This window comes from Mytilus edulis, chromosome 1 (assembly GCF_963676685.1).
Source record: "Mytilus edulis chromosome 1, xbMytEdul2.2, whole genome shotgun sequence".
NCBI lineage: Eukaryota > Metazoa > Mollusca > Bivalvia > Mytilida > Mytilidae > Mytilus > Mytilus edulis.
The window spans coordinates 41,549,187-41,572,404 of NC_092344.1; the positions used below are offsets into that span (position 1 = coordinate 41,549,187).

Sequence of the window (23,218 nt, forward strand, 5' to 3'; positions counted from 1 at the left end):
CCCGCATAACGAATCTTGTGTTTCCGTCTTGTGAATCTATTACCCAGCAAATGTTCAATCATTCTCGTCAAAAGTACTAAATTATTAATAATTTACAGTATTGAGATTTATAAGCGCCATTTTAGTAGTTATGTGTAAATACCAAAAGATATAAAAGCAGACCTTCGACGAACGTTAGTATTCTTAATTCAAAAGATTAAATAAAGTCTCTAAAGAGCATGTGATGCTCGTAGTATATGACTATACTCATAAAAAGGACACTATCTATCATTGTAGACGAAAATAAAATTCATGACTAAAATCTCTGTATTGTTAATCTCTTATTGCTTGTCATTTAGTCTTATTGGTTTCTCTCTACATGTATGTTCGTTGGCTTTCACATAAGAGGGTAAACAAATCATTCAAGAGCAATCACTCCTATAAAGAGTGACAGTCTACTAACTACAAAATGTATATCGGCAAACGTTAAGTTGTTTACTAAACTGATTTTAAACGTCTTCATAAATGAATACTCTACAGTATGTTAATGTTAAATTAATAAATTCCATTCATCAAATAATTACTTTCATCAAAATCAGGTTTTGGACTTCTAATCCTGGAGGCCGCTGTAGTGAGCACATAAACTCTACTAGACGAGTCTTTCCACACCCGGTCTCTCCCATGATTATTACTGGTATTCCACATCTAAAGAAACAAGTAGCACATATCATTACTAATCACTTGCGGTAGATAACTTGTGTGTTACCATTATGCACGGGAAAGGGGGTTTAGTAATGGCTTTAGTGATTATTTAAAAACAGATCCCGATTTAGAAGAATTTGATAAATAAAGGAAACAGTAGTATATTGGTGTTCGAAAGTCACAAATCAATTGAGACAAAACAAATCCGGGGTACAAACTAAAACATTAACTATTGATACAACCGTAATTAGAAAACAAATTTCCATGGGAGGTAAATAGAGAACCATGAGCCGGAATAAATCACATAGATTTACTTTTCCCATATAGGTTTTTAATCAAAACCTAAATTACATGTTATACATATGGAAGGTTCCTTCTTTCGTTTATTATGGATGTTTTGTTTTGTTTTCATTCCTTTTCTGGTATACACTGTTACAAAAGAGAAATTAAAACGAAACTTCACAAAGGGTTTTTATTTCAACCTAAATAGTATGCCACATTTCAGGATTTGTTTTTTTTAAATGTTTTAGGGATCTGCGAGAAATTTACGATGAATGATGACAGGGGTTGACAAATGATTATCAAAAATACGTTTCACAAGGAACGCAATATTGCATTTCTGACTAAATAAGAAGAAGATTACCTCGTAATCACTACTTGGGAAAATCTGTAAAATCTGTGAAAAGTTAATCGACCATGATTTTGGATACATATGAAGTATAAAAGTTATTTTCCAAAAAATCTATGCTTATTGTTTTTGTTTTAAAGGGGAGAAATACACTCAGCGGGACTTTAACATGAAATTGACTATTATTGAAGATGCAACTATGGAACACCAAGATTTAGGTAAACAAATCACATACTGAAAACATTGTCAAAATTAGAATAAAAATGATGCCATTCGAATAATTCAACTAGTCTAGGATTTGAAAGAATTATTCTTAGATACGTAGAAAACAATTTTTCTGTTCGCCACCTTTTGCTAGTAAATGTGTATTTAATGACAAAGATTTCGATTTCCTGTGATTCCCGTTCAAAAAATAAATAGCGATTGTCTAGCGTTCGAAAATTCTAAATTTTTGGAAATATACTTTGTGAAAAAATTAAATCACTATGAAAATAAAGTTCGAGGATAATATAACCAGCATAATTATCAAACCCAATGGAATACTTCGACAGTTGTATTTTTCGGAAACATACTTTCAGGAACTTTTTTTAAGGTTTACTGTTAACACAAGGTAGAACATACCTGTCCCTATGATAATATTTTTTAAATTCACCATGAATCCCGATCATTTGAGAATGTTGTACAAATTATAATACGCAACTTTGGGAATACTGTTAAAATTATGTCAGAAATTTAAGGATTTTTTTTGCAGGGTTTAGACTCTAAATTAAGGGTGTAACTTCTTCTGTTTAATTTTGCATTTTACATTTTTGGGGTGGACATTCCTAAATAATGTTTTCTCTGTTGAATTTCTTCTTTAGCTTATTTTTTTACAGTTGTTATGTTGTCATGTAAGTCAGTTGTTATTGCAAATACATTTTTATTTATTATAACTTTGAAAATAATAACCAACCACTTTAAAATTTTCTAGTATGCCTTTTAAAGGGCAACATTCCAAATAGGTTTTTCTGAAAATTTTAGGGTTAACCTCCAATTGCCTATCACTTTTACTGACGACATTTTTGCTCTCACTTTTTATATATGATTAAAGCAAAAAATGCAGTTGTGTTCCAATTATTTAGTTTGAATAGCAGGTTTCTTGACGAATCATTATGTGAAATACAAATCATAAAATACTAGTACCAACATGACTTAGGAACATTCAAACAAAGTTAGTACAAGTCGCAAAAGGTGGTCTCAGAGGACGAGATGATATGAAGGTTTATATCGAAGAAGAACAAATACTGTCAAAGGATATACAGTGAAACCATAAGTTAATATTAACATTTGGTCACGGTAATCTAAAAAGCCATCCAGTTTAGTTTAAAGCGACTAAAGAAGCTAAACAAATATGATGTTATACCTGAATCTCATGTAAATAGCAAGTATCTTCTTGACATTGTCTGTTGTCAATTCATAAGTTGGATCTGGATCGTGTGCCACGTTTATTCCCATTACATTACACAGTTTTAAAATCTTGTCTTGTCTGTAAAAACATAATATCAGCTTGTATCAAACTTCAAAGTCAGTTGACTGCCTTCCAACATTCAAGTCTGCTGTACACGTACATGTACACTGTCATCAACTTTCAATGTTTCAAAAAGTCATCAATTTTTAACTACATGCTTTAAAACTTTGTCCAATTAAAACCTCTAGGAACAGTTAGGGTCATACCTCATACTTAAATTGTGATTTTAACCAAGTTTGATCTGAATATATTTCTATTACAATTCATGAGATTTGATACAAATTCAGGGGGTAAATAAAAAAAGCGATAACACTATGTCTAAACTACACGGCAAAATATGTTTGGACTCGATGGTATCAAATATCTAGCACGGTGACGGAACATTAAAAGACAGAGAAAAGGTAGGTTTCTGTATATTTATTTGTTATTTTTATGATATCGACGAATATGTATACATACTATTTTCTGTTGTGCGATGTTATATTTTCTATAACCGTTCTAGATTAACGGATAAATAAGTAAACTTGCATGTTTTTCAGATACAAGCGGTTGAAACTAACAGCATGATACGTCTTAAATACAAAGAATATATTGGGAAAATCCACCCAAAACGGCAGATATTTTTACTTTATCTTGATTATCTAATTCGTTGGTTCATGCAATTAAAACATAAACGACGAATCCATTGGTGCGAAGAAAGTCTTAAGCGACTGTTCTAGTTTTCAAGCTTTATCCTCTTGAACGTTGATTTTTAGCTGAAAATTTGAAAATATTCGGCGACGTTATTGATGTCTACTGTAATGTAACGTCAACACAAGTTCTACCCTATGACGCTATTATACCCTTTGTACCGTACAGTATCGTAATATTAATCGTGAGTGTGTGTAACAGTATTGGAAATGCTAAAAAATAAAAGCGTAATTCACTGATAAGGAAATAAACTGAAAAGTGTTTAAGGACATTTCTGCTGCCAAAAAATGCAAATTGGCAATTAGATATACTGCAAGTAAAAGAAATATGCTGTTCAATAAATCTTAACTCAATCTGTTCTTGACTAGACAGGGTTCAACATCTTTTTTAAAATGTTTGTATTATTCTACTAATTATTTGAATCAATTATCGAATTGTCCAGATAAGTACAGATTGATTCTATGCATATCTAAACATTCAGTTATAATATTGGGATTGCGTCTTTTCATCATCACCATTTCCGGTGCTCTTACATGTATTCCGTACAAAACTTATTCTACCATTATTTGTTAAATTTCCACATGTACGACTCCCCCAAAAAAATGAATTCTGCAAATGCATATTATATTGAGAATGGCTGTAATACGTTCAAAAGAAGAACCCTGATATGAATTTCGTCTAACTTAAAAAGATCGTAGTTTTTTTTATATAACTTCCCGTTGCATAGTTCAGTGACTGTCTAATACCTTAGCATTGTGTATATTTTAATGCTATATCTGTATTGTTCAGTGTAATTCTAAAGCTTTGTGTATCGTTATGTGCTATTAATGTACTGGTGTAATGATATAAATGTATTAATGTAATGCTAAGAATGTCCCAAGGGCGATGGTATGAGAATGCTATCATCCAGTACTGAGCTAAAAATGTTTCTAGTGTAGTTTCATAAGAATGTATCCAGTGTATTGCAAGGACACAACATCTAAGCAAGGATCAAACCTGGTCATGAAACTCGGCAATACACTCAGGACTTTGGGAAAGTTCGGAAAGCCGACAACCTTGTTTTGACAAGGTGACTGTTTAATATGTAATGCTATACCAGTTTACCTTGCATATTGTGCCTGTATCTGATTCAAATTTTTTATTGTGATATAAAAATAAGGAGATATGGTATCATTGTGAATTGGATAACTATTTGCCACAGTTTAAAAAGGTAGATCCATCAGGAGAATGTTTTCTGAACGTTCTTTTCGGTCAACATTGCAAAAATACTATATTTTTAAATATTTTACTAAGTATCATTATTCAATATAAAACAATATACCTGCAGCTTGATGAAAGATTGAACTATCATTTTTTTTCAAGAAATTTAGGCCCGTTACAACCTATATATAAAAGCATTATTTATCAGAGGTATTTATTTACGAAAAGCAATTATCTCATCGAATTTTAGACAATTCTTTCTCTAGGTTTTTAATAGTAAGATTGTTTTTTCCAATCTCTCACTTCTTCCCTATACTCTATACTCTATACTTCTGTAATAATCTTCAATATTGCTTGAGAAAACTTCATAAATGTACCCCATAAATAGTTATCAAAGGTACCAGGATTATGATTTAATATTTAACGCGCGTTTCGTCTACATAAGCCTCAACAATGACGATCAGATAAAAATAGTTATAAAGCCTAACAAGTAAAAAGCCGAAGATCACTGAGGACCCAAAGTTCCAAAAAGTTGTGCCAAATACGGCTAAGGTATTACTAATGGTATTTCAACTGATCGGGCGGAGTTACGTTTCAATTTTCATAATGACAGTCCTTTTGAAGATGTGTGTGATAAGGATGATTGCTGTTATAGTTACTGATTTCTAATCACCCATCAGTGATACCAAACATTTATACAGAAAATAACTATGTGTACGATAAGGGATGTAATAGTTTAAATTTATAGCATTTACATGTGTTAAAGCATTGTTTTTTTTTAAGTATCGGCTATTATTTTATTCTGTTTGAAACTTTTTCTGATTGTGAGATTTATTCTAAACGTGTTTTATAAAAAAAAATATATCAAGAAAATAAAATATTTAGACCCCATTTGTCAGAGCTTAATTAAATAGTATCAGTTCTATTTGTTCGTCATTGTTTGGCATGTGACGTCATAAACGTCGAGTTTTCATATTTTCTAGCACACGAAATGCAACACTATAAAAACAACCTCAATGAAATACCATACAAAATACACAAAAAATACAATAAACAAAATATTTTTAAAACAACAGCACGCACATTGTAAGGTAACCCAGGTGCTTTGGATGATTAATTGAACAGTTCTTCTTTTAAAGCTTTTAAAACAAGACAAAAGTAGAACTGAAGGTAACCCTGGTGCTAGGGATCAGAAAGCAGTTCATATATACTCCTCTGTTGAAATATATGATAAAGCGTATAAAAAATGGCAAAATCCATATCACGTGCCCTATCAACCTCGAATAATATCATCCCTCGGGCCTAAATGCACTCGGACTGATATTTGTATCTCGGGGTCATACGGCATATGCTACGGATTTTGCCATGTATTATTCTCAATGATATGACGACATCACAACATTTCCATTGACTATTCGTTAGATCATCGATATCCCTCAAATGATAAGACAATGCACATTTTACATAAAGATCGCCTTTTTGTCATTGTCTTATACTTTCTGAAGTGTGAAAAGTTTCTTAAAAGTCTGATGCTAATGTGTGACGCCGAAACACAACTTATGACGTCATAGTTGTATGTGCAAAAGGGACAATCACAGATTTGTGATTTCTTTTATTTAAAAATAAGGGTGGACCATAAGTGAAATAGAGTTAACTCGTTATTTAATAATTACTTTAAAATGAGATAAGTCGAGTTGATATCAAGCGATATCCAATGCTCACTTATTATGAGCATTTTGATCTAAAGGCTAATTCAAAAGTCTGAAACGTAAAAAAAGTTTTGTTAGGAATGTAGGTTTTTTTTTAATTTTTTGTCTTCTTGCTGCTTGAGTACTGTTCAGATTTGATTTAGTCAATCCATTTTTATGATGTACATTTTCAGACGAATTCTATGTATTTATATTTTGCGCCGGTAAACACTCTTGAAGAGGGACGAAAGATACCAAAGGGACAGTCAAACTCATAAATCTAAAACAAACTGACAACGCCATGGCTAAAAATGAAAAAGACAAACAAACAACAGCACACACGACACAACATAGAAAACGAAAGAATAAACAACACGAACCCCACCAAAAAACTAGGGGTGATCTGAGGTAATTTGCAAATAAATTCTTAATAGTCTGAACATTTCTACATGTGAAGCGGTTTATATCTCGGCAAAATGTAACAAATGGTTTTTGTCAAATAATTTAAATTGACATTGTTAATTATAATGTTGGATAATAGCATGATTATTGCTTAAAAGAGAATATGTTTTGCTAATTTATATAATACATTATAATAAAAAAAAAAAAACATCATAGAAGCGCAACTTACAAAAGTTATTTTTTTTTAGATTTAAAAGATTACAGTTGATACCTTCGAATGCCTGCTTATATTTCAATGAAAATTTGAACATGTAATTCACAAATTTAGTTACAGATATGTCAAAGCCCACTATAAGATACAATTGAAGACATTTTATGTAATGATTTATTCCAAATATGTTTAATGTTGTTATTCTTTTCACGCTTGACAACTATAATTGAGGTACAAAAATGTGAAAACAAGTGGGAAACAATTCGGACGTTTGGCTATCACAAAACAAGTCCGTATCAACCAGTAATATTACAGTTATATTCCATTAGTTCCTTTGATTGATAAAAGAGCGTTTCCTTTTGTCAACCAACTTTCCCAATTTTGAATTCGCATGAGTTTGTGGCTTTTGTGAATGCTTTTTTGAAAGTTAACAAGAAGATAAAATATAGGATGATTATATTACAAAATTGTATATTTCGATTGAAAATCAAAGTTTACAACTTATCTAACATAGAGCAAATATGAATATGAATGTATATACTTACCTGGGAAGAGCATCAAAATTTTCAGAAAGATCAACTTTGTTTCTACTTAAAGCGTCAAACAGACTTTTCTCCATGATGTTCTTTTCAAGAATTTCTTTTGTTTGCAGGTCTATTAAATTTCGTGTTTTTTCTTCAATATTGAATCCTAGAAATGTCATACTGTGGTGGTCGAGATTAAAAAACAAATATGGATGTGGACTGCAATATATAAAAAAAAATCATCAACACAAAAATATATACATATCTCTAATGCTATAATTCTAGATAATGAAGTGCACATAATGTCAAACATATGCTATAATCTATGAAGTTTCAATTAGATCTATCTTTAGAAATAGTCGACTAAACAATTGTAACCGACTTTTGTAAATTTTGCATACAGTTCTCATATAAGGCAAAGTAAAACAGTATCTTTCATAGTACGATACCCTGATTGCAGTCGCACAATCAAGTTGAGGTTCAAAAGAGCGTGCGTCTCTCACCTCAATCTTTAACAATGATCTTGGTAAAAGTCAACATGAAAAGACAATCTTAATAAAGAATAAACTGAACATTTCAGTCATTTTAACGTACTGCTGACCATTCTTGCTTTTTAATATTCTATATATATATATATATATACATGATACAGTGATATACGATGTACTATGAAGAAAGATTTTGTATCTTTCCAGATAAATATTGCCAGAACGGCTTCGAGTGGGATTCCGTCTTTGGGAACGGCTCACAATGCGGGGTACTAGCTCTTTATTCACACACAAGTCGGCAGTTCAATACAGTAAACATAAACAAATTGGTAAAGTCCAAATTCATTTAATAAAGTCCAAATATAAAGTATCAGTGTTACAATTTAGTTAATTTAAACCAAAAACAATGTATATGAATGCGATGGAAAATCCGAACGCAGTTCATATGCTCTCGTTGGCATATCCAAACGGAGTCCCTATATACAAATTTATCTTTCTTTAAATACCAAATAAAGTTGCTATTACAACACAGTCTGTAATGGTCATTTCGTCAACAGAAATTAGATAACAGATTGATTACGTTTATCAAAGAGAGTTACGATAGGTGATCAGTCTATCGGTGAATTAAATTATGTGTGTATTTGATATGACCGTATAAAAGTTGCATAACGAACTTGTAAGATGTTTGCATTAGCTTAAAGTTTAAAAGGTTATTGACAAATAGAAATTTACAATCTTACATGTTTCAGATGTAAACAAATATTTCGGACATGTAGATTCATGCGACTTTCGAGATCATTCTTAGTATTGAATAAATTAAATATGCATGCCGTATACGAAATGTACGTAATAGAAATCAATATAATTAGACAGTTTGAAATATAAAATTTAGTACCAAATTAATGTGTGACAGTAATATGAGTGCCAATGAGACAACTTTTCATGCAAATTACAATTTGTATAAAGTAAACCATTATAGGTCAATGTGCGGCCGAACAGTACTCAAGATAATACTATTTATAGGTAGAACAACATAAATTGAAGGAAAAACCATAAACGGAATTGCCTGACAATTTGGGACAATAAAAAAATGGATTACATCAAACCAGAAACAAGTCACCTTAACAAACTTGTTACGGTTTGGATGTAATCGATTTTATTTAAAACCACTGTTGTGTTATTTTGATCGACTTTATATAAATATGTTTTAGTTATATTAGTGCTTTTCCATCTCATGTTGATGAAATGTCCTGTTTAACCTCAAGTTTTAATGTACCTATTTTTGTGTCAATTAACTAATTTTCTCGGGCAACATAGTAAAACTTTATTATTACAGGCGTACAAAAGGCTCACAAAAAACTCACAAAAAGCTATTAACTATTACTTTTATATTTGATTGACATTAATGGTACAAAAAGGTTCACAACTATAAACTATTCTATTTGATTGACATTAATGGGAGTGTAATGGTGTATTAACGATATTAGGTTTAAGATTTGTTTGTCAATTGCCAACAATCACTCCTTTCTGAGTTGCTGTTACAGTCCATTAAGTTTGTTTTACTGTTTATGTCTGACGATATCATGCATATGTTGTCCGCAGTTAAAATAAGTGATGTTACTTTTATTTTTCGAAGACCACATTTTGCAAGTAGAATAATTGTTTTCATATGCATTCCTTAGTAAAGATGATATACAGCTATAACTTAAATAAAAGTTAAAAAAAAAATAAAAAAAATGCTGGTAACAGAGGATTCCTGCGGAAACCACTGGAATATTTCAATTTGGACAATATAATAAAAAGATAAAAACCTTGATTCCCAAGTTCGCCTCATTTGATACTGTTCTATCATTCCGTTAATGTCTGTTTGTTCTTTGTTTTTCGTTATCACTTGAAAATCCGGTGTGGGTGATTCTTCGCTGACAACCAATGATCTTGTTGAAAAATCCTAGAAAAAAATCACGAATGAATGCAAATATCATAGTTCATAGTATATTGTCTTCTATCGAGCTTAGATAATGAAAGTAAAAGACAACGGAAGACATATTTCTTGTTCGGCCTTTGTATATACAACAGAAGATGTAGTTTGATTGCCAATGCGACAACTCTCCATAATAGATAAATGACACAGAGGTCATTGTATTGCCTTCAACAATGAGCAAAGCCCATACCGCATAGTCAGCTATAATAAAAGGTCCCATAATGACAATATAAAACAATTCAAACGAGAAAACTAACGGCTTGATTTATAAACAAAAAATAATCGATAAACAAATATGTGACACATAAAAAAACGACAACCACTGAATAACAGGCTTCTGACTTTGGACAAGCACATACATACAGAATGTGGAGGGGTTAAGCAAGTTATCGTGAACCCAACCCTTCCTGTAACCTGGGACAGTGGTGTAACAGTACAACATAAGAACGATTTATAAAAAATCTGTTGAAAAAGATTTAATTCATCAGATGGATGCAGATACAAATACTACACAGAGCAGACGTAATCGGTTACTATATATTCTTCTACATGTAGATTTTTCATATATATATTTGTTTACGCAAGCAGTTATAGTTTTAAAAACTTCTTTTTTTTATACTTTACTTCATTTTAGTGTGTGCAGTAAATGGCTTTTAGTTTCAAAATGAAGTTTATTAGTTCTAGATGAAAAACATTTCCATTTGTTGTGGAATCATGGGCAAAGTGAAATAGAAGATGATTTTTATAAATTCTAATGGAACATTGACATTTACACTCCAAACTGGCAAAACAAATTTTTTTTTGAATTTTTACAAAGTCTTCTAGATTTTAACTACATTGTGAGCCTTGGTAACAAAGACATAATAGAGCCCATGGTTGGTCCATTACATAAGGTAATGGACTAGTGCAGCCTGTATGATGGGAATATAGACATTGGGAGGATCATATTATACCATCATGGCCTTTGTATGAGGTCGATACAATGATATATTGACCTAAAAGAAATTTATTGATAAAGGACGAAGTCCGAGGTCGATATACTTCCTTGGGTCGATATATCCTGTATTGACCTCATTAATAGGCTCTAATTGTTATACATATTAATTTCCGATAATATTTGTATCGAAATCGTTACTTGATTTTGTTGGAATTTTATAGATATTATAGTGTCTCCTAGACATTAACAACATATAAGCTCTTAATTCATTTCGGTTTGTTTTTTTTCGTTTTTTTTTTTTTTTACATCTTATGTATATGAAAGAATTTTTTTTCATAAAACATTTATAAATATCTTGAAATTAATTGCATGTCGTCACAAAATATGTCAGTTTTTAGATATTCTAAAAATAACCGTGCAATATGCTTTTTGCTATCCGCCGTTTTCTATCTACCTTCGAAAATATAGTTTAACATGTGACTGGAAGTTAGTCAGAAATCATATCTGATATTCGTCCTCAGTCATAATAACCTTCCATCATTACCGAACTGAACAACGAAATAACACGACGGGTGCCGTATACGGTGCAGGAAATGCTTACCCTTCCGGAGCACCTGATTTCACTCCCGGTTTTTAGTGGAGTTCGTGTTGTTTCTTAATTATTATTTATACCTGTTGATGTAAATGTCCTTTGATTTTTGTTAGTCTTTGTTTTGTCCTTGGTTTTTACTGTTAAAATAGCTTTTACATGTTGAATTGTTTGAAATACAACAGAAATGTCTTGAAAACATTGTTTGTGATTGTCGTGTGTTGCTCTCTGATATATATTTTTGTGTTTCGTTTTTTTGTACATTAACTAGCCCGCTGGTTTCCTCGTATGAATTGTTTTACATATGTGATTTTGGGGCCATTTATAGCTGACTATGCAGTATGCGCTTTGCTCATTGTAAAGGCCATACGGTGACCTGTAGCTGTTAATTTCTGAGTCATTTGGTCTCTCTGGGAGAGTTGTCTCTTTGGCAACCCTATAACATCTTCTTCTTTATACTTATCTTGAGAGAAGATTGTGATTATCTCATTTGTTTTGTGTTTTTTTTTCATGTTCAATCTGCTGATTATGATATTTTTGGCATTAAAACTCTATCACATATATACATTGTACAATTTGAACAACGTCTCAGTAAATATTTATTCTTTATCATCGTTCATTTTCAGCCAATGTGTTTCAGACAGTTTAACAATGTTAAGGTATATTTTCGGATGATCACTTTGTAATAGTACTGACTGATCTTCAAATCATTATTGCTCTTACTTTTGACCAGCTGATCATACAATGCAACATTATTTTATCAGTTAGTAAATAGGTGTGAAAATTCATTAAAAAAATTAGTAATTACTGGTAATAACTGGGCAGTTTTGGTAATTACTTGTATTAAATAAATGCAAGAGGAATTACATGTAATTCCTAAATTTTAGTAATTACGTGTAATTTCTAATTTCATCTATTAACTGTAACATATATATATTTATATAAATTATACAGCTATGATATATATTTTTATGCAACACAAAATTTGTAAAAAATTCACTATCGTACTGATAGGGAGATAATTTCATTCAAGCAAAGTATTTCTTTAACTAACTTAAAAAGAGAAGTATGTACAATTTAAAACAAGAATGTGCCCCATCCGCACTAACATTTCTATGTTAACTGGACCGTGAAAATGGGATAAAATCTCTAATTTGGCATTAAAATTAGAAAGATCTCTATCATAGGGAACATATTTACCAAGTTTCAAGTTGATTGGACTTCAAATTCATCAAAAACTACCTCGACCAAAACCTTTAACAAAAACTTTAACCTGAAGCGGGACGAACGAACAGACGGACGAACGAACGGACGAACGAACGGACGGACGAACGGACGCACAGACCAGGAAACATAATGCCCATTAATGGGGCATAAAAAAAGGAAAATTTACACAAGACTGTAAGTAGTGAAATGAATGGTGATCAACTCTTAATGCCGTGACACTTTCTAAAAATAGATGTTGATCTTACTAAATCATTGCCACATTAACCTTTTATGTTAATTCAAGGTGATCACCCAAGCTTGCCAATTTTACGACCTTTAAAAAAATGCATGTTAATAGGAGATTTCGCTAACTATAAAGCCAGGCTAAACCCAGTGTTTCTTTCGGATAATGCCTTAACCTTGTCATACTATGACAGACGTTTTTTTTTACATTTGTTCAGTTGTTTTTTTACGTTTGCTTTTGTCATTCTTTGAATTCGCATCTTGTAATACTTTTCATGAAAACCAAAACATTTCATGGCAGGTTATTCTTTCATTTGTCTTTTGTCTGATCTTACTTACTCTAGACATTTGTATGAGAAATTTCAATACAAATTTGGCAAATCCTGGCAAGTCCTGCAAAGCAGCAGCGCTACAAAATGATGAAACTTCAAAGTCCTGCAGCTGGGCATTAAGGAAACTTACAAAGTAATGAATTTCTGACCAGGACGGATCTCGTACTCCACAGTGTCTGTAAAGTAACAAAATGAAATTTACGATCTGAAATATTTTGATTGATCTGATTAGTTTTTCATTTTATATTGTGTTACTTTATTTTCTCAGCTTTGTCTGATTTTTCTAACATATACAAAGTTATGAGAAAGTTATCGATGATTTTTGCCATCACAACACAATTCAATATCTAAACTGTTTTGAAAAAAAATAATAAATTATTAAGATTTCACTTTTTTTGTTTATTTCTAAATTATTATAAACAAGAATTTTGCATGACAAATCTTTATTGAAAAATATCCACATATATATTCTCTTTATGCTTATTGCACAAGACAGATTTTATGATACAAATGAATATCACAACTTATAAATATTGTCCTTCCGAAGTGCCCCAACACTCAAATGGCAGACATGTAATAATGCGTAGAAAAGTTGAGGTATATGACAAAAAAATGCATGGGTCGAAAGAAAAAACAAATATGAATATTATTAATCTTTTTATGTCAGATTTGTATTAATTTCTAAGTATTTGATACTTTTAGAGTCCATCAAAAATAGCTATTGTTATGAAATTAAACAATGCGTTTCCTCATAAACAGCTTCAGAAACTCATTTATTAGCAAAAATTGCTCTATATCACGTCTTAAAAACACAGCTTTGCTAAACTAAGACAGTATATTTTATTGTTGTCAATGTGGTGGAATTTCATGCAACTGTCATACAAGTGAGAGGTTTGGCTGACTGTAAAACCAAGTAAGATCCATCAGTTTCCAACATTAGAAAATGCTGAACCATGTCAAGAGTATGACAGTTATCCATTCGTTTGATGTGATTGAGCTTTTGATTCTATCATTTAATTAGGGACTGTTTTGAATAATTCTCAAAAAGTCAAACGTCTTGTAAATTTACATCAGCGAAAAAGAGACGGACGATGCATAATGGACATTCAAGCTTATAAATTCGAAAATACAATGACAACTGTATGTCCAAAAACTTAAAGAGACTAAAATACATTATATATTTTTTTCTCAAACAATCAACAATATGAATTTATATATGTAAGTATAGATATACCTTTAGGTCATTAATTATAATGAATGTATCTTATTTACATCAATATGTTCTTGTTAATGCAGAATGATTGTTTATGATAAATTGTATACATATTGTTGAAAATCATGATCAATGCAAGGTAATTAATTGCGTTTAACGGCATATCATTTACGTCAAGATGTAAGGCAGATTTAAGCATGTTGTTTTCTTTGCTAACGTTTATCTAAAGTTTAAAGGGATAGGCTGCTTTAACTGTTTAGCAATTGGGCAAATGCAAAAGATTGTCTAAATAAAGTTTTCGTTTTCCTAGATTACTTAAAACTTTTACTTAATTCTTTCATCGATACAAAGATTTAATTACTTAATATGGATGTACCTAATATTAAAATTAATTAAAAAAAAACGATATTTCAAAACCTAAATTTTACGGTTATATTGTGCAAAAAAGCGCTTTGATAAATGTTTTTCCTGGTATCTATGATGAGTTTATTTGGTATGACCAGAAATTTTCGTTTATGTTTTCTAACTAAGAACATGATGAACAACCAAATGTAAAAGATATTTCCGTTTCCGATTACTGTTTACCTCACAAAAAAATTATTTTCATTTACCTGTGTACATTATTATATTTTGCGGCATTTTGTTCGAGAACTATAATTGTCTTTTTTGGAATTCTTAAACAACGTATCCCTCAATTTCTTGATTTTGTATTTACATTGTGTCACAGATTAAACTTATCCGTATAGTGTTTATTCACTTGTTTGGGTTAATATATGTTTTGATTCAGTTTAGCAATTCCATTTGATATTTGATATACAGTGTCTATCCATGTTAAAATTTAACAGAAACAGAAATATAACTACCTATCAAGCCTTTTAAGTATTTTAGTTATCGAAGTACTGTCCTGGTCAATATATACATATATTATATATGTATATAAAGTCTCTGATTGATTGTTTAATAAAAACTATAACACTATTTTCAATATACGTTTTGGCCACATATATATCATGTACTGTAGTACGACGCTAGATTAAAACTGACGTGGAAAGGTAACACCCGGCCACCGAAAGGTTCATTTTTATGAAGCCCAGGTGGTCGTGTGGTCTAGCGGGACGGCTACAGTGCAGGCGATTTGGTGTCACGATATCTCATAATGTACACAGCCATGTATCACAATCACTGCTGGTGATCCGATGCATAAATCTGTTGTAGAGTTGTCACTAGCTCAGATAACTCGTCTAAACATCAACCTAACAATGTTAGATCTGTAAATTTGCTTTCGCAAGTTTTTGTTCTTCCCTCGCCGGGATTCGAACCCATGCTACTGTGATATTGTGACACTAAATCGCCTGCACTGCAGCCGTCCCGCTAGACCACACGACCACCTGGGCTCTACAATAATAAAGCTTTCAGTGGCCGTGTGTTACCTTTCCTCGTCAGTTTTTAATCTAGCGGCGTACTACAGTTCATGATATATAAGGCATGAAGATGTTATTGTTACAGATCAGCTCAATTATCTATAGTAAAGGATCCTACAAATTAATGCAAGATACAGTCACAGAAAATAATTATATTTATAAGTACGTCTGAGTCAGTGACAACTCTACAACAGATTTATCCATCGGATCACCAGCAATGATGGTGATACATAGCTGTATACATTATGTATATACAACTCGTCTAAACATCAACCCAACAATGTTAGATCTTTAAATTTGCTTTTGCAAATTTTTGTTCTTCCCTCGCCGGGATTCGAACCCATGCTACTGAGATATCGTGACACCAAATCGCCTGCACTATATATATAATTAACTGGGCATTTAAAAAGTCGGAATGCGAGTACATATGTTCAAACTCTTTTAGATCATTTTTTAGTAGCAATAAACAAAAGAACTATGTCAATTGGACATGCTTTGATACTATTTATGCACTTGAATTTTTACTTGATAACATTTTTGTTCGCTTTGGAGATTCCGTATATCGTCAAGTTATTGGAATTCCAATGGGTACTAACTGTGCACCACTTATTGCGGACCTGTTTTTGTATTGTTATGAGTTACAATTTATGACTAAAATTAGCAAAGACCCATCAAAACAACATTTGATACAAAAATTTAACAATACTTTTAGATATTTGGATGATATATTGGCTCTAAATAATGACGACTTCAGTATGTATACTAAAGAAATTTATCCTGTAGAACTTACTTTAAATAAAGCTAATGATAACAATGACCACTGCCCTTTCCTCGATCTTGATATTGTAACGATAACCGAGCGGTCTGGCTTTTGTGTTAACTATAAATATTGGAACCCTTAGTGTGTTGCTATAAGAATGGAATATATGAACTAAAGTTATAACTGGCGACTCTTCTTTGGTAACGTGGTTCTCTGGTATCGTGGTATTCAGGTAGATCTTCAGTTGGTTCTGTATAGGTTTTGTGGTACGTTGTGGTATTCTGATAGATCTTGATTTGGTTCCGTTTAGGTTTTTGTAAGAATAACAGACTCGTCGAATAAAAATCAACTTGTATTTACGTACAATAAATATCAGCAATTCGTACACATAATAAATAACTTAAGTAACAGTATTCTAGTTTAACAAATAAATACCTTACTTTATTAGAATATCGTAAAGAAAATGGATAGCGGAACTATAATACATAAATACCTAGAAAGTTTACGAACAAGATAGTTTGGTAATCGGCAAATGGTAACGGAAATTCAATGTCAAAACTGATAACGTTTCTCTCGAGAAGTAATTCTCTAAATTATACAACTTGTTATGGAACTAACAAGCCAACATTATACGGAAATAGTCTGGTTATTTCTGATTATTCAATCGCTTGGAATTAGCGTGTGTCACTTGCCCAGGGTAAAGTCGTACTGAAGTCTTATCGGTTTTCTCCACCGTATTTATACTTCGGTAAACCATTACCAAAATGGTTTACCATTTACCATTTCGGCTTACCATTTTTACCATTTACCAGTGGTGAAAAATACCTAAACTACCAAAACCGGAATTGGTAATTACCAAAATAATGTTCGGAACGATTGGTAAACGTTTGTGTACTTCATTTGACATGAACAATCGAGGGGAGTTCCGAATATAAATTCAAAACATGGACGTTAAGAATAATAAAAAGTTAACAATGTTTACACAAAGTTGTACAAGAAATATAAAATAAAAACAGTCAATAAACGGTAAGGTTTTAACAACATCATCACACAATTTTAGGGAAAACAAGTTCCATTTCAAAGAACCCCCATTTTGTTACACTCTCCCCACCTTTGAAAAATAATGTTTGCCCTCAAACATTAATAGCCTTTCCCTAAAATTTAAAACAAGTTCTCCAATATTTTTCATTTAAAATATTCTATAACATACATATTCAAAATAATAAAACAATATTTGATTAAATATAATACAATCTTCTGAGTTTTCATTGTTCATTTTCGTCTTCCCGCAAAGTTGACTTCTGCACAGTTCTTTATGATCCTTTACTTTTGTAAATGTTCATATAGCACCAACATCTCTTCTTCACATAACGATTGTTCATAAAACACGAGTTCTGTTTATTTTAACGAATGTTTATAGAGCACAGACATATCTTCTTCACTTGACGACAAATGTTCATAAAACACCAACACATCTTCTTCTCATTACGAAAGTTCATAGAATACGAGTTCTGCTTATTTTAACAAATGTTTATATAGAGCACTGACAAATCTTCTTCACATGACGTTCTAGACGAATGTTCATTAAGCAGCAACACTTCTTCTTCTCGTTATGCATGTTCTCGCATCAGAAATAATTCTGTGTATTCTGACAAATGTTTATAGAGCACCATCAAATATTCTCTGCGGGACGAATGTTCATATAGTGCTATTTTACAAATAATTTTCCTGAAAACAAATTACATATTACACAACAATCATCAAATGTACACAATTTCAATAAAAATCTGAAATAAAATTACATTTCATCTACAAAAACTCTTTCCCTTATCCAATAAATACATGGACTTTTATCTATAAAAATCAAACTCAATAATCATTGATACAAGTATATCTATGTCAGCAATAATGAGACACGATACCGAGTATTTATCAGACTGTGTTGGTAATACAGCAGTCCCCATCGTCATAACTACGCTTCCATTAGTCATGCAGGGGTATCCCACTACGTGTATTGGTTAACACTGTCTTCACAATCTTGGACATGGTATTATTCATGGATGAATAACAAATAATAAAAAAAAACTACCCACATACAATGGACCTGGTATCAATCAAACAATTTAATTCTATGTCAAAAACATTGACAATTACATATAAACTATCAGAATATTTTTATCTGACTCAATTTTTCAAAATTATTGGACTCTCCTATAAATCATAATTAGTCTCAGCTAAAACTTGGTACTCAGTTTCAGTTACTAATAGTTTCCCCGACCAGTCATTTGGTCTACCACTTTTTTTTTCTTGGAATTAAAAATTGTTATTTCTTGTTATATGGAATTTTTGAAAAACGACCTGAAATGTCATCAACTTGTTCAGACAAATAAACTTCCCTATTTAAATAAAAATTATAATATTTATTTACAGCACGGATTGGCTTAGTGTCGTAATTTACGTCTATTGTTTTGGAAGGCTTCATACTCAAGAGCTACTTGAATGGCGTTATCAATATTTTTTGCTTTGGCCTGGAAAATAGCCCATTCCATGTCAGCATCATTTAGAGAATCAATAAAACAATCACGTGCTAAATAATCCCTAACTTCCATTGGAGCTGATGGATACGCTAATCTTACAAGGCGTTTTATGTCTTGGCCTAATACAGGTATTTGTTCCGTGCGACCGCGTATTTTACTTTTCATTTGCGCCCGGTACATTTCTGCTTGGTTTTCTGGTTGAAAACGTGACGCTAAAGCGGCAGTCAGTTGTACAAAATTGGTCCGCATCTCTGGTCTTAAATTGGTTAAAATACTTTGGGCGGTACCTCTTAAGCTAGTAGCTAATTCTAAAGCTTTCTCTAGGTCAGACCATTTATTAATTGCTGCAATTAATTCAAACTGAACTAAATAGTCTTCCCAATTAGTCTCTCCATCATAAAGCACTGGTTTCTTTTTGTAAAAGTTTGTATTTTGTAAGTTTATATCATAATCCTGGTCAAAAATTGGTTTATTGCTAATGCCAGAATAATTTAAATTACTGGTCATTTCATCAGTACTGTGTTCATGGTCGGTCCTGTTAACCCCAACTCTGAATCGTCCGCGGGACGTCAAAGGTAATGCTTGGTACGTTGCCCCCATATTATGGAGTACGCCCCGGTCCAAAGTCCTAGGTAAATCTCCCGAATCACATCTGGATTCACAAGACGTCGCGACCCGTCTTGTTTTCCCGGAGTCTCCCTCAGCAGAACCCTTTGCCTCTGCAGTAACCTCTGCCCCGGCATAACCCTCTGCCATAGCAGTACCCTCTGCTATAGTAGAACCCTCTGCTTTCTGACTCCAAAACCCATACCTAGACCTGGCAGCATGGTTATAAAGAGTGCTTGACTCTTCACCAAGATTCTGTTTTACCGGCCACGTCGCATTTGGTTCTAAATGCACAACCGTTGCCCTATTTGAAACTTCCTTATTTTTCGCTTGGTCAATGGCCACTTTCGTTGATGGTGATAGACCTCCTGGCAATGGCCTTTTGTCAGTATGGTGTATACCATCCTTTTCGTATCTATCTGTATTCTCTTGTGAGGGCCATTGATCTTGGTTCACTCTTATGCTTATCTCTCCGGTCGGCGTCAGATCATGGAAAGTTTCACAGGACCGAGATCGGGGGAGTACTGGTCTACCCTGGGCAGTTAACCTAGGTGTTTCAAATCTATTTTCCGCGCTATCCATTTTACTTATTTTATTTATGCCTTATCTTAAAATTTTATTCAACTTATTGGAAGAATATAAAAATGTAGGTACGTGCCTCCGCTGCCACCACTGTAACGATAACCGAGCGGTCTGGCTTTTGTGTTAACTATAAATATTGGAACCCTTAGTGTGTTGCTATAAGAATGGAATATATGAACTAAAGTTATAACTGGCGACTCTTCTTTGGTAACGTGGTTCTCTGGTATCGTGGTATTCAGGTAGATCTTCAGTTGGTTCTGTATAGGTTTTGTGGTACGTTGTGGTATTCTGATAGATCTTGATTTGGTTCCGTTTAGGTTTTAGTAAGAATAACAGACTCGTCGAATAAAAATCAACTTGTATTTACGTACAATAAATATCAGCAATTCGTACACATAATAAATAACTTAAGTAACAGTATTCTAGTTTAACAAATAAATACCTTACTTTATTAGAATATCGTAAAGAAAATGGATAGCGGAACTATAATACATAAATACCTAGAAAGTTTACGAACAAGATAGTTTGGTAATCGGCAAATGGTAACGGAAATTCAATGTCAAAACTGATAACGTTTCTCTCGAGAAGTAATTCTCTAAATTATACAACTTGTTATGGAACTAACAAGCCAACATTATACGGAAATAGTCTGGTTATTTCTGATTATTCAATCGCTTGGAATTAGCGTGTGTCACTTGCCCAGGGTAAAGTCGTACTGAAGTCTTATCGGTTTTCTCCACCGTATTTATACTTCGGTAAACCATTACCAAAATGGTTTACCATTTACCATTTCGGCTTACCATTTTTACCATTTACCAGTGGTGAAAAATACCTAAACTACCAAAACCGGAATTGGTAATTACCAAAATAATGTTCGGAACGATTGGTAAACGTTTGTGTACTTCATTTGACATGAACAATCGAGGGGAGTTCCGAATATAAATTCAAAACATGGACGTTAAGAATAATAAAAAGTTAACAATGTTTACACAAAGTTGTACAAGAAATATAAAATAAAAACAGTCAATAAACGGTAAGGTTTTAACAACATCATCACACAATTTTAGGGAAAACAAGTTCCATTTCAAAGAACCCCCATTTTGTTACAATATCTATATCATAAACGGGAAGCTTAATACAAAAATTTATGATAAAAGAGATGATTTTTCATTTCTTATTGTTAATTATCCATTTTTAGATGGTGACGTTCCCTTGTCACCATCTTATGGTGTTTATATATCTCAACTTGTACGATTCGCTCGTGTATGTAACAATGTATTAGATTTTAGCGAGAGAAATTTATGTATTACTGAAAAATTATTACACCAGGGTTTTCGATATCACAAACTGGTCAAAACATTTACTAAATTTTATCACCGGTATAAGGAAATAATTCGTAAATATAACTCAACATGCAGACATCTTATACGTTCAGGTATTTCACATCCAAAATTTTATGGAAATATTCTTTATAAAGCACAAAAATGTCAGTATTCTCCTCAGAAACTAACAAAACCTTTAAATAGACTTATTAAAAGGGGATATAGTTACGATACTGTTGTCAGGTCACTAAAGATTGCATATTTTGGCTTTAACATTGATTCACTGATAGGGTCTTTGCATCGGAACTAAACACATTTATTTCTAAAAAAACAGTTGTTGGCATGACACGGGTTATGTTCTTCTCATATATTTTATGATAGTATGATACTAAACCCCTAACGGGAGGGATTGTACCTGATATTCATATGATGAAGACATAATCTTTCAATCAGTTTAATTGAGGTCTGGAGCTGGCATGTCAGTTAACTGCTAGTAGTCTGTTGTTATTTATGTATTATTGTCATTTTATTTATTTTCTTTTGTTACATCTTTTGACATTAGACTCGGACTTCTCTTGAACTGAATTTTAATGTGCGTATTGTTATTCTTTTACTTTTCTACATTGGCTAGAGGTATAGGGGGAGGGTTGAGATCTCATAAACATGTTTAACCCCGCCGCAATTTTGCGCCTGTCCCAAGTCAGGAGCCTCTGGCCTTTGTTAGTCTTGTATGATTTTAATTTTTAGTTTCTTGTGTATAATTCGGAGTTTAGTATGACGTCCATTATCACTGTACTATTATGCATATTTTAGGGGCCAGCTGAAGGACACCTACGGGTGCGGGAATTCTCGCTACATTGAAGACCCATTGGTTGCCTTCGGCTGTTGTTTGCTCTATGGTCGGGTGGTTGTCGCTTTGACATATTCACCATTTCCTTTCTCAATTTTATATAAATATAAACGAGTCTAAATTGAAAACTACGTTGAAAACCTATGATTGCATTGGATAAAAACCGCAATTTTTCTACGTGTGCATGTGAAACAAATTTCGTTGTAGAAGGGTCTAAATACAGCACAAACAACATTTTCGAAAAGACCAAAAAAGTGAAAAAGTATATTTAAACAAAACGCATTTGACTAAATATATATCTTTCTTCGTTTAACATTCTCGATATCATGGCTCACTTTTGAGCCATTTTTTCTACGTTCAGTGCCACGGCGCCACTTTTAGCCCATTGTTTTTTTTACTCTGATGCGATGAAATGTGATTTAATGTAACATCATTTTCCGTGCTTATTTGAAATGCACAAAGCGCGTCAAATTTCTTTAAATAATGTATTATATTTGGAAGGTGCGTATACCTAATACTCAACGGATAAATAGTTTATCAATAAGATACTATTTTTTTCTGATAAATCAAACTATGCTTTATGTCTTTTATACATGTCTTTTTTCTCACTCAAACCTCAG

At 32.3% G+C, this 23,218-nt stretch overlaps 1 protein-coding gene across 1 annotated transcript in view; it reads right to left on the reverse strand.

The window, feature by feature from the left end:
• The window catches only part of LOC139482706 (E3 ubiquitin-protein ligase RNF213-like), a 419,318-nt gene that overhangs the window by 224,538 nt on the left and 171,562 nt on the right, over window positions 1-23,218 (reverse strand). The window contains exons 22-26 of the mRNA XM_071266774.1: window positions 13,315-13,483; window positions 9,831-9,967; window positions 7,553-7,750; window positions 2,712-2,834; window positions 564-684 (exon numbers count right to left, since the gene is read on the reverse strand). Of these exons, the coding sequence (XP_071122875.1) occupies window positions 564-684; window positions 2,712-2,834; window positions 7,553-7,750; window positions 9,831-9,967; window positions 13,315-13,483 (748 nt within the window). The remainder of the gene's footprint in view (window positions 1-563; window positions 685-2,711; window positions 2,835-7,552; window positions 7,751-9,830; window positions 9,968-13,314; window positions 13,484-23,218) is intronic.